Here is a 13,459-nt window from a genome sequence, read left to right on the forward strand (position 1 = left end):
ACTGCCAGAGGGTGTACCCGCTCCCCATCTGCCCACTGCCAGAGGGTGTACGCGCTCCCCATCTGCCCACTGCCAGAGGGTGTACCCGCTCCCCATCTGCCCACTGCGAGAGGGTGTACCCGCTCCCCATCTGCCCACTGCGAGAGGGTGTACCCGCTGCCCACTGCGAGAGGGTGTACCCGCTGCCCACTGCGAGGGCGACTCCCGCCCCCTTTGAGAGGGTGACTCCCACCCGATCCGCCCCCTTTGAGAGGGCGACTCCCTGCCCCTCCCTTCCATCTGTGTTCTCACCTTTGACACTTTCTTTAGTTTGGCAGCAGCAAGAGCAGCTGCCAGTCCCCCTGCACCGCTGCCACCACCAGCCCCACCACTAGAAGGTAGAGGGGGAGGAGGGGGAGGGCCACCTCCTGGAGGAGCTGGCGGCCCACCCATTGGAGGAGCTAGCGGACCACCCATTGGAGGAGCTGGCGGACCACCCATTGGAGGAGCTGGCGGACCACCCATTGGAGGAGCTGGCGGACCACCCATTGGAGGAGCTGGCGGACCACCCCCAGGAACAGGCGGAGGTCCTGGCGGAGCAGGGGGACCGGTTGGTGCAGGGGTAACTGGCCCAACTAGAATGTAAAGAGACAACATAAGACATCAGTATCGGACATTATATAAGAATCACACATGAATATACAGGCAGCGTCTGTGCCACAGAGCTTACTATCTAATATCATACAGGCAGCGTCTGTGCCACAGAGCTTACTATCTAATATCATACAGGCAGCGTCTGTGCCACAGAGCTTACTATCTAATATCATACAGGCAGCGTCTGTGCCACAGAGCTTACTATCTAATATCATACAGGCAGCGTCTGTGCCACAGAGCTTACTATCTAATATCATACAGGCAGCGTCTGTGCCACAGAGCTTACTATCTAATATCATACAGGCAGCGTCTGTGCCACAGAGCTTACTATCTAATATCATACAGGCAGCGTCTGTGCCACAGAGCTTACTATCTAATATCATACAGGCAGCGTCTGTGCCACAGAGCTTACTATCTAATATCATACAGGCAGCGTCTGTGCCACAGAGCTTACTATCTAATATCATACAGGCAGCGTCTGTGCCACAGAGCTTACTATCTAATATCATACAGGCAGCGTCTGTGCCACAGAGCTTACTATCTAATATCATAGTGTGGCCGGAGAGACCAACCAGCCACACGTGAAATGGCGGCTGCGGCACTGAAGGTGTTAACCCTCGTGCCTGGCGCCATATTAAGGGACAATGGGCGCTGGGCGTCACTGTTAAACGTACTTACGGCGCTGGGCACGGACTGTTTAAAAGTTTGTTTAATTATGTGTTTTACTTTTAACATGTCATATGTAGTGCTCTGTGCACCATTGCAGGAAGACATGTTTAACTGTATCTATTTTATATTCAAGACAGGCTTGGTGTATATTTAAAGGAAAAATGCAGTTACTATAGCTGTCTGAATACGCATCTCTTATCCTCTGGAAATAGGAAGGGGCATGCTTAGGGCCCTGTACTAGCAGTGAGGTGTGAAGGACAATACCTTTTGATGTGTAAGTTCCTTAGAGAGAGATGCTAATCATTGGGTTTATGGGCTTGGATTTGATATACGACCCCTGAATGGAAGTTAAAGGAAGGAAGACTGTTTGTTTGTATTGTAGCCATTCCTGTTGTAATCTTAAACACTGAGATTGCCTGCAGATGGGAATGACCAGACACATTTGTATTTTGAAGATATGTGATAAATTTATCAATAGTGAATGTTAATCTGATACCAAACGTTGTCTGGGTGACAGGAAGGAGGATATTGTTTTATTGCACTTATATCCTTGTAAAATGTAATTTATTGGTATTTTGTAAAATAACCTGATTCGTTGGAGAAGACAGGGAGGGCTTACCCCCCTGTGGTACTGTGTGGAAAACTGACATAAAAAGGAGACCTGCGTGCCTCCAGAGTTGTAGTTATACCATCTTATTCTGCTGGAACATCTTGCTGTAATGCTGTTGCCCCTAGCAATAGGGAAGAGTTCTCTTTAGAACTATATTTGAGCAAATAAACATCATTGCCTCAAGAAGATTGCTTCATCTTGTGACCAACAGGGTTAGGCCAAACCTAGCCCCGTTCTCCGGCTGTCCAGGGAAGCACCTGACGTCTCCAAGCTCCGCCTTCCGCCAGCTACCGGTAGAGGCCTAGCAAGTGGCTAGTGGGGATTCGTCGACACCACACAGGTGTGGTAAAGCAGTGCGTCGGCACATACAGAGCAGAACCGTGGTTCCAAACGCCACGGCAGGTTAGGAGTTTGGTGGTGGCAGCGAGAACCCGCCCACAGCGCAGTGGGTGGAGTCAGTAACAGGCGGTTACTGACGGTAAGCAGGGAATCCCCTATGTGGTCAGGCCTCGTGCGGCTTGACCTTCCATTCTGTGCGCAGATCACGGGACGCGGCAAGCAGCGAGTGCTTCCGTACGGTATCGTCCTGTCACAGAAATTGGTGGCATAGTGGTGGGATAATCCCAGGCGGCTTTTCATCACCCGATTGGAGAAGCCGAGTTACTCAGGAGAGGAGTAACTGCAGCGCAGGAGGACGCACAAGATGGCGGAATTCAGCGGAATGTCCAAGGATGATCTGGAGATCGTATGCCAGGAGAAGGGTGTGGATATCCCTTTCAACGCGTCCAAGAGCGTCATGCAGGCGGCGCTCAGGAGCTGGGAGGAGTCTCAGGTGGAGGTGGAAAACACTGACGGCGTCAGCATCGCAGAGGACGGCCCAGCAGTGGACCTTCATGAGGAACCGGTGAGAACCACAAGCCCCTCCCTCTCTCACAACAGCCATGTCTCCCAACAATCCCTAGCAGGGCCAGGATCCCAACGTCCCAGGGGGGGCGGCCCGGATACCCTAGCAGATCGGCTAGCGGAATTGGGGGAAAGGGCAACAGAGCAAGAACGCTTGATCATCATCCAGATGTGGCGTGATGAGCGGGCACCACAGGCCGTGGTACCCCGGGAGCCGTTGTCAGCTGTTGTACACAGATCAGGACGTATTCAGTTTGCCAAGTTTGCAGACAGTGATGGGGACATTGATGGACATTTACAAGTTTTTGAAAGGACTTGCAAATTACATGATCTACCCAAGTCAGAGTGGGTGAGACACCTTGTGCCCACTCTGCATGGAGAGGCCTTGGAGGCCTATCGAGGAGTGGCGACGGAGGACTGTGGGAACTACGACGAAGTCGAGAAGGCCCTCCTCCAGCGATTCTTCATCACTCCGGAGTCTTACAGGAAGAAGTTCAGAGACTTGCCCAAGAATCCTAGCAGCACCCATGAGCAGTTCGCCACCCAGCTGCGGCAGTACGTGGTGAAGTGGGTGAAGGATTCGGAAGCCACTACGTGGGACGCACTGATCGACCTGATCTGCAGGGAGCAGTTTTACCGCAGGTGCGCCCAAGAAGTGAAGGAGTGGGTGCTAGATCGGGAGCCACCCAGCTTAAAGATGGCTGCCCAATTAGCAGACAAGTATGTGGCAATTCGGCCACGGGGCCAGAAGCGCCCAGCGAGCAGCCAGCTCCAAAAGACTGTACCACCAGGGGGACCCCCCTCTTCAACTCATCACCCCCAAAGACAAGCATCTTCCAACCCGGGTGCTCTTGGCCAGCAACCGCACCGCAGCGTCCCTGCAACTGATCAGAGATCATCGGTGCCACGACTGGAGAAGAAGTGCTACGGCTGTGGGAAAATCGGACATCTGAGGATGAACTGTCCTGCATCCCAAGCACCCCAGACTCGTGCCCCAAATCCGAGTGCTGGAGCCCGGATCGCTTGTTTGACGAGAGGAGATGAGCCTACAGAGACTGTTCCCCCTCCAGTCAGTCTGATGGAGTGTGGCGAGAGACAGGTGCACTCTGCGGAGAGAGTCACCTGCATGGCCAAACAGCCCCTACACAACATGTGGAGGCACCTGCAGCCAGTCCACGTGGGACCCCTGCAGGGAGAAGGCCTAAGAGACTCTGGGGCCTCAATCACTGTGGTGAGCCCCCACCTCATAGATCCTGCTGCAGTATTGCAGGGTCGCACTGCCACGATCACCCTGGCAGAAGGAACAGAAAAAGCGGTTCCCATGGCAAGAGTCTACCTGGACTGGGGAGCTGGACCAGAGTTGCGAGAAGTTGCCGTCATGGATGGTCTCCCAACTGATGTGGTCCTAGGAAATGATCTGGGTGGTGGGATCGTCACTACGTTTGTTGGCGCCATTTCCCGGAGTCAAGTTCCAAAACCACCGTTGACATCAGCTACTCCAGCACAGCCCAGCCCAGAGGAAAAGACTACAGCTGCTAGACAACTGCCAGCACAGCCAACCACAGCATCAACCAGCCCAGAGGAAAAGATTACAGCGGCTAGATCAGTACATCGACCCCGCATGCCTTTTGCCTCTGGTATGCCCACGTCCCCTAGCAACGCAGAGGATGTCGGTTCCAGCTCGTGTGATCCTGTGGGGGTGCCCAATGATGCTCCTGACCCAAGTGGTTTGCCAACTCCGGCGGTGAGTATGAGAAACCACATTGACTTTTCCATGACTGACCCCTACCAGACTGACCCTAGTAGTCCCCACCTAGATCCCCCTGTAGAGCGTCCCAATTTAGGAGAGATTGAGGGCCACAGGCAGGAGTTTAGGGAGGCTCAACTCTCTGACCCATCCCCGAAAGGCATGAGGCGCCACTCTGGCAGCGGCCTGGACAGGGTTGGGGCGGGGAGGTTGACCTGGCGGGAAGGGTTAAGGTACAGGGTAGCCAGGAAAGTGGGAGGGGATAGACCAGATAGGGAATGTGTCCAACTGGTCCCCTCAGGGAACGTTCCTGCGCAACCGGTGTCGGTTGCCAGCGAAACCCCTTTGGACAGTAACCCGGAGACAGACCGTACCCTGAAGTGCCTGACACAGAGCTTACCCTGGTCTGGAATGTCGGATGACGCCCAGACCAACTGTAAGGCTGGTGCCATGCGTTGGCAGCCGGGGCACTCCAGCGGTTGTGTTGTCTCTGGGCCTCTGCCCATAGGAGAACCCTTGCAGCAAGTTGCTGTGGACATAGCAGGTCCCCTGCCTGTGCACCGTAGATCGGGGAAGACACGCAGCCTCCCTGTGGTGGATGCCACACAGGATCCAGAGACTGGTGGTCTGGCCGCCATCACTGTGGCACAGGTAGCGGACGAGGAGGGAAGAGTAGACCTAGGTGACAGGGTAGATTTCCCGAGTCATAGGTCGACAGAGGAGGATTGGAGGGCAGGTCTGACAGTTAGGGCAGACAGTTGCCAGATAGGTATGACGGAGGTGCAGTGCCTGGGGCACCATGTGGGAGGAGACAGGGGTAGGCCCAACCCAGAGGGGGTGGAGGCAACCAGAGGCTGTCCCCGGCCCACATCACCCAGACCGGTACTGACCTTAGAACCTGTAAGGCCCTACGGACATGTTGTCATTGACTTTAGTCTTGTAGTGAACCCCTTGACAGAGATGGCTAGGAAGGGCATTCCCAAGTCAGTGGACTTTGCACCCGCTTGCGAGTTGGCATTCCAGTCATTGAAGAAGACTCGGGTACCCGCTCCAGTGCTGATGGCGCACATTCTTGACCAGGACTGTGTGTTACGAACTATTGCGCCACTGCACGGACTGGGAGCTGTACAGAGCCAGAAAGAGCCATATGGGCAGGAGCACCCTGTGGCCTGGTTAAGCAGGAAACTGCTATTGTGGGAGGTGGGGTATGCCACAGTTGGGACACCTTGGGTGGCACTTGTTTGTAACCAGCCCCCCACCGTGGTGACTTACCACCTACCTGTTAGGTGGCTGCAACCTACCTTGGGGGAATTGGACAGACTTTTGTGGTGGAGCCTTGAACTTGGACTTCAAGTGGACTATTTGAACATTGTGCACCCACGAAGAGAGGCCCACTGCACTATGGATGAACTGTCTAGGCCAGAGCCTACAACCCCCAGGTAGCGTCCCCTTCACCCCAACGGACTGCGGGACCAGGACCCAAATCGTTGGGACATGGGTCCCTGGTTGACCCGCTTGAATGGGGGGGGAGGAGTGTGGCCGGAGAGACCAACCAGCCACACGTGAAATGGCGGCTGCGGCACTGAAGGTGTTAACCCTCGTGCCTGGCGCCATATTAAGGGACAATGGGCGCTGGGCGTCACTGTTAAACGTACTTACGGCGCTGGGCACGGACTGTTTAAAAGTTTGTTTAATTATGTGTTTTACTTTTAACATGTCATATGTAGTGCTCTGTGCACCATTGCAGGAAGACATGTTTAACTGTATCTATTTTATATTCAAGACAGGCTTGGTGTATATTTAAAGGAAAAATGCAGTTACTATAGCTGTCTGAATACGCATCTCTTATCCTCTGGAAATAGGAAGGGGCATGCTTAGGGCCCTGTACTAGCAGTGAGGTGTGAAGGACAATACCTTTTGATGTGTAAGTTCCTTAGAGAGAGATGCTAATCATTGGGTTTATGGGCTTGGATTTAATATACGACCCCTGAATGGAAGTTAAAGGAAGGAAGACTGTTTGTTTGTATTGTAGCCATTCCTGTTGTAATCTTAAACACTGAGATTGCCTGCAGATGGGAATGACCAGACACATTTGTATTTTGAAGATATGTGATAAATTTATCAATAGTGAATGTTAATCTGATACCAAACGTTGTCTGGGTGACAGGAAGGAGGATATTGTTTTATTGCACTTATATCCTTGTAAAATGTAATTTATTGGTATTTTGTAAAATAACCTGATTCGTTGGAGAAGACAGGGAGGGCTTACCCCCCTGTGGTACTGTGTGGAAAACTGACATAAAAAGGAGACCTGCGTGCCTCCAGAGTTGTAGTTATACCATCTTATTCTGCTGGAACATCTTGCTGTAATGCTGTTGCCCCTAGCAATAGGGAAGAGTTCTCTTTAGAACTATATTTGAGCAAATAAACATCATTGCCTCAAGAAGATTGCTTCATCTTGTGACCAACAGGGTTAGGCCAAACCTAGCCCCGTTCTCCGGCTGTCCAGGGAAGCACCTGACGTCTCCAAGCTCCGCCTTCCGCCAGCTACCGGTAGAGGCCTAGCAAGTGGCTAGTGGGGATTCGTCGACACCACACAGGTGTGGTAAAGCAGTGCGTCGGCACATACAGAGCAGAACCGTGGTTCCAAACGCCACGGCAGGTTAGGAGTTTGGTGGTGGCAGCGAGAACCCGCCCACAGCGCAGTGGGTGGAGTCAGTAACAGGCGGTTACTGACGGTAAGCAGGGAATCCCCTATGTGGTCAGGCCTCGTGCGGCTTGACCTTCCATTCTGTGCGCAGATCACGGGACGCGGCAAGCAGCGAGTGCTTCCGTACGGTATCGTCCTGTCACACATACAGGCAGCGTCTGTGCCACAGAGCTTACTATCTAATATCATACAGGCAGCGTCTGTGCCACAGAGCTTACTATCTAATATCATACAGGCAGCGTCTGTGCCACAGAGCTTACTATCTAATATCATACAGGCAGCGTCTGTGCCACAGAGCTTACTATCTAATATCATACAGGCAGCGTCTGTGCCACAGAGCTTACTATCTAATATCATACAGGCAGCGTCTGTGCCACAGAGCTTACTATCTAATATCATACAGGCAGCGTCTGTGCCACAGAGCTTACTATCTAATATCATACAGGCAGCGTCTGTGCCACAGAGCTTACTATCTAGTATCATACAGGCAGCGTCTGTGCCACAGAGCTTACTATCTAGTATCATACAGGCAGCGTCTGTGCCACAGAGCTTACTATCTAGTATCATACAGGCAGCGTCTGTGCCACAGAGCTTACTATCTAATATTATACAGGCAGCTGACATACAGACATGCAGCGTTATTACATGCCACAGAGCTTACTATCTAGTATCATACAGGCAGCGTCTGTGCCACAGAGCTTACTATCGAATATCATACAGGCAGCGTCTGTGCCACAGAGCTTACTATCTAATATCATACAGGCAGCGTCTGTGCCACAGAGCTTACTATCTAATATCATACAGGCAGCGTCTGTGCCACAGAGCTTACTATCTAATATCATACAGGCAGCGTCTGTGCCACAGAGCTTACTATCCAATATCATACAGGCAGCGTCTGTGCCACAGAGCTTACTATCTAATATCATACAGGCAGCGTCTGTGCCACAGAGCTTACTATCTAATATCATACAGGCAGCGTCTGTGCCACAGAGCTTACTATCTAATATCATACAGGCAGCGTCTGTGCCACAGAGCTTACTATCTAATATCATACAGGCAGCGTCTGTGCCACAGAGCTTACTATCTAATATCATACAGGCAGCGTCTGTGCCACAGAGCTTACTATCTAATATCATACAGGCAGCGTCTGTGCCACAGAGCTTACTATCTAATATCATACAGGCAGCGTCTGTGCCACAGAGCTTACTATCTAATATCATACAGGCAGCGTCTGTGCCACAGAGCTTACTATCTAATATCATACAGGCAGCGTCTGTGCCACAGAGCTTACTATCTAATATCATACAGGCAGCGTCTGTGCCACAGAGCTTACTATCTAATATCATACAGGCAGCATCTGTGCCACAGAGCTTACTATCTAATATCATACAGGCAGCGTCTGTGCCACAGAGCTTACTATCTAATATCATACAGGCAGCGTCTGTGCCACAGAGCTTACTATCTAATATCATACAGGCAGCGTCTGTGCCACAGAGCTTACTATCTAATATACAGGCAGCGTCTGTGCCACAGAGCTTACTATCTAATATCATACAGGCAGCGTCTGTGCCACAGAGCTTACTATCTAATATCATACAGGCAGCGTCTGTGCCACAGAGCTTACTATCTAGTATCATAAAGGCAGCGTCTGTGCCACAGAGCTTACTATCTAATATTATACAGGCAGCTGACATACAGACATGCAGCGTTATTACATGCCACAGAGCTTACTATCTAGTATTATACAGGCAGCGTCTGTGCCACAGAGCTTACTATCTAATATTATACAGGCAGCGTCTGTGCCACAGAGCTTACTATCTAATATCATACAGGCAGCGTCTGTGCCACAGAGCTTACTATCTAATATTATTAGTGCTCAGCACTTTGCAATTGGTAACAAAATACAAGAATAAAACTGGGAAGACTGGGAACTGAGACAAAGCGGTAAGAGGGTGTAAATCTAGAATGTCGGCGCCTGTGGGACTCTGGAAGATAAAGTTATAAGCGCCGACGCTGACTCCAGTAACGGTCAGTATAAATGTTAGTAGATTGGGGCATGTAACCACTGAGCCCACAGTAATATCCAGGCGTGATACAAGTAACAGGGGCACACCTGGTCCCTAATCCCAGGGGGTCCGTTATAATGGGCATGATGGCGCAGGTAAGGAGGGGAGGCGGCTGTGGGAGTTATTGCCCTCACCTGGACTCTGAACACTCTGCTCCGGTTCTGCTGGGGCTCTGAGGACAGAACACAGGACATGCAGCGTTATTACATGGCGAGATAATGATCAGATACAGGACATGCAGCGTTATTACATGGCGAGATAATGATCAGATACAGGACATGCAGCGTTATTACATGGCGAGATAATGATCAGATACAGGACATGCAGCGTTATTACATGGCGAGATAATGATCAGATACAGGACATGCAGCGTTATTACATGGCGAGATAATGATCAGATACAGGACATGGCGAGATAATGATCAGATACAGGACATGCAGCGTTATTACATGGCGAGATAATGATCAGATACAGGACATGCAGCGTTATTACATGGCGAGATAATGATCAGATACAGGACATGCAGCGTTATTACATGGCGAGATAATGATCAGATACAGGACATGCAGCGTTATTACATGGCGAGATAATGATCAGATGCAGGACATGGCGAGATAATGATCAGATGCAGGACATGGCGAGATAATGATCAGACGCAGGACATGGCGAGATAATGATCAGATACAGGACATGCAGTGTTATTACATGGCGAGATAATGATCTGATGCAGGACATGGCGAGATAATGATCAGATGCAGGACATGGCGAGATAATGATCAGATACAGGACATGGCGAGATAATGATCAGATACAGGACATGGCGAGATAATGATCTGATGCAGGACATGGCGAGATAATGATCAGACGCAGGACATGGCGAGATAATGATCAGATACAGGACATGGCGAGATAATGATCTGATGCAGGACATGGCGAGATAATGATCAGATACAGGACATGGCGAGATAATGATCAGATACAGGACATGGCGAGATAATGATCTGATGCAGGACATGGCGAGATAATGATCAGACGCAGGACATGGCGAGATAATGATCAGACGCAGGACATGGCGAGATAATGATCAGATACAGGACATGGCGAGATAATGATCAGATGCAGGACATGGCGAGATAATGATCAGATGCAGGACATGGCGAGATAATGATCAGATACAGGACATGGCGAGATAATGATCAGATACAGGACATGGCGAGATAATGATCAGACACAGGACATGGCGAGAATGATCAGATGCAGGACATGGCGAGACAATGATCAGACACAGGACATGGCGAGATAATGATCAGATGCAGGACATGGCGAGATAATGATCAGATGCAGGACATGGCGAGATAATGATCAGATACAGGACATGGCGAGATAATGATCAGATACAGGACACGCAGCGTTATCACATGGCGAGATAATGATCAGATGCAGGACATGGCGAGATAATGATCAGATACAGGACATGGCGAGATAATGATCAGACACAGGACATGGCGAGATAATGATCAGATACAGGACATGGCGAGATAATGATCAGACACAGGACATGGCGAGATAATGATCAGATACAGGACATGGCGAGATAATGATCAGATACAGGACATGGCGAGATAATGATCAGATGCAGGACATGGCGAGATAATGATCAGATGCATGACATGCAGCGTTATCACATAGCGAGATAATGATCAGATGCAGGACATGGCGAGATAATGATCAGATACAGGACATGGCGAGATAATGATCAGATGCAGGACATGGCGAGATAATGATCAGATGCAGGACATGGCGAGATAATGATCAGATGCAGGACATGGCGAGATAATGATCAGATGCAGGACATGGCGAGATAATGATCAGATGCAGGACATGGCGAGATAATGATCAGATGCAGGACATGGCGAGATAATGATCAGATACAGGACATGGCGAGATAATGATCAGATGCAGGACATGGCGAGATAATGATCAGATGCAGGACATGGCGAGATAATGATCAGATGCAGGACATGGCGAGATAATGATCAGATGCAGGACATGCAGCGTTATTACATGGCGAGATAATGATCAGATACAGGACATGGCGAGATAATGATCTGATGCAGGACATGGCGAGATAATGATCAGATGCAGGACATGGCGAGATAATGATCAGATGCAGGACATGGCGAGATAATGATCAGATGCAGGACATGCAGCGTTATCACATAGCGAGATAATGATCAGATGCAGGACATGGCGAGATAATGATCAGATGCAGGACATGGCGAGATAATGATCAGATGCAGGACATGGCGAGATAATGATCAGATACAGGACATGGCGAGATAATGATCAGATAATAGGATTTTGGTACTTACCAGGTAAATCCTTTTCTTTGAATCCATAGGGGGCACTGGAGTACTCTTGGGATATGGACGGCTTCCGAAAGGAACAGGGCACTGAATATTCAAATTCAGTAACACTCCTCCCCTCCATACTCCCCGATTACCTCAGTGTTTTTTACTGAGCCGAACAGGAGCGATAGAGAGGTTGACACTGGAGAATTACCTATAACATAACGGACAACCATAAAGTTGACACATAATGTAACTGACAACGAAACAGTTGACACCATAACCGATAGAACTAGAAAATTTGAACCAGTCGGTGAAAATGTGTTACCATAAGATCCCCTGAGCTTACTACAACCCAGGTAAAACTGCTCTGGGTGGGCGTCCAGTGCCCCCTATGGATTCAAAGAAAAGGATTTACCTGGTAAGTACCAAAATCCTATTTTCTTTTTCATCCACTAGGGGTCACTGGAGTACTCTTGGGACGTACCAAAGCTTCCCCCGTGGGCGGGAGAGCTGTTTGGCACCTGTAACACTAGGCGGCCAAAGCTAGATGCTGATGCCGCAAAACGTATCAAACTTGTAAAAGCGCACAAATGTGTGCACTGAAGACCATGTAGCCGCACGGCAAAGCTGCGTCGTAGAAGCTCCACGACCAGCTGCCCATGAAGTTCCCACAGAACGTGTGGAATGAGCTGTTACTGATGTATGCGGCTGTAACCTAGCATTAAGGTAAGCCTGACATATAGTCAGTTTTATCCATGTGGATAAGGTCTGTCTAGAAACTGGGCAACCCATCTTGGCCGCATCATAGAAGACAAACAACGTATCAGTCTTACGAACTGAAGACGTTCGGGATACATAAACGCGTAATGCGCGTACCACATCCAGAGTTCCAGAATGTGCTGTTAACACAGGAACTACTATTGGTTGATTGATGTGAAAAGATGACACTACAGTTGGTAAGAAAGCGGGATTCGTCCGAAGTTCCGCTCTGTCATTATGAAACACCAAATACGGTGGCTTGCATGACAAAGAACCCAAATATAAAACACGCCTTGCCGAAGCTAAGGCTAGAAGAAAAATAGTTTTCCAAGTGAGAAACTTTAAATCCACTTGCTGTAAGGGTTCAAAATATGAAGACTGTAAGAAATCTAAACCCAGATTCAAGTGCCATGGCGCTGTAGGTGGAATGAATGGAGGCAGTACTCTGAGGACACCTTGTAGAAAAGTGTGTACCGATGGCAATAGAGCCAATGTCTTTGAAAATAAATTGACAACGCAGATACCTGCACCTTTAGTGTAGATAAACGCAGTCCTCCATCTAACCCCGTCTGTAGAAATAACAAAAGGCGGGATAACTTGAAAGATGATGTCGGAAACTCCCGAGCTTCACACCAACCTATATAGGCACGCCAAATTCTGTAATAATGAGCTGCCGTACCCGGCTTCCTAGCTCGTAACATGGTTGGTATAACAGATACTGTAATGCCCTCTTTTCTTAAGAGGGCGGTCTCAACAGCCACCCCGTCAAACGCAGCCGCGCTAAATCGGTGTAAAAGAACGGACCCTGTTGTAACAGGTCTGTACGTAGTAGGAACGGCCAAGGATCGTATGCGAGTACTCCGCGGAGATCCGAGAACCAAGCTCTCCGAGACCAATGAGGCATCACTAGTATGACTGTGACGGACTCTCTTTTGATCCGTTTTAGCAACTGAGAGAGCAGCGGAAAACGGTGAAAACAGATACACGAGGCTGTACGGCCCCGCGAATGT

General features: G+C 49.8%; 1 protein-coding gene across 1 annotated transcript in view; it reads right to left on the bottom strand.

Moving 5' to 3' along the window:
• VASP (vasodilator stimulated phosphoprotein) overlaps nucleotides 1-13,459 on the bottom strand; it is a 120,714-nt gene that overhangs the window by 27,076 nt on the left and 80,179 nt on the right. Inside the window, exons 5-6 of the mRNA XM_063938436.1 lie at nucleotides 9,473-9,510; nucleotides 292-614 (exon numbers count right to left, since the gene is read on the bottom strand). Coding sequence (XP_063794506.1) covers nucleotides 292-614; nucleotides 9,473-9,510 — 361 coding nt within the window. The remainder of the gene's footprint in view (nucleotides 1-291; nucleotides 615-9,472; nucleotides 9,511-13,459) is intronic.

Source organism: Pseudophryne corroboree, chromosome 8 (genome assembly GCF_028390025.1).
Source record: "Pseudophryne corroboree isolate aPseCor3 chromosome 8, aPseCor3.hap2, whole genome shotgun sequence".
NCBI classification, from domain to species: Eukaryota; Metazoa; Chordata; class Amphibia; order Anura; family Myobatrachidae; genus Pseudophryne; species Pseudophryne corroboree.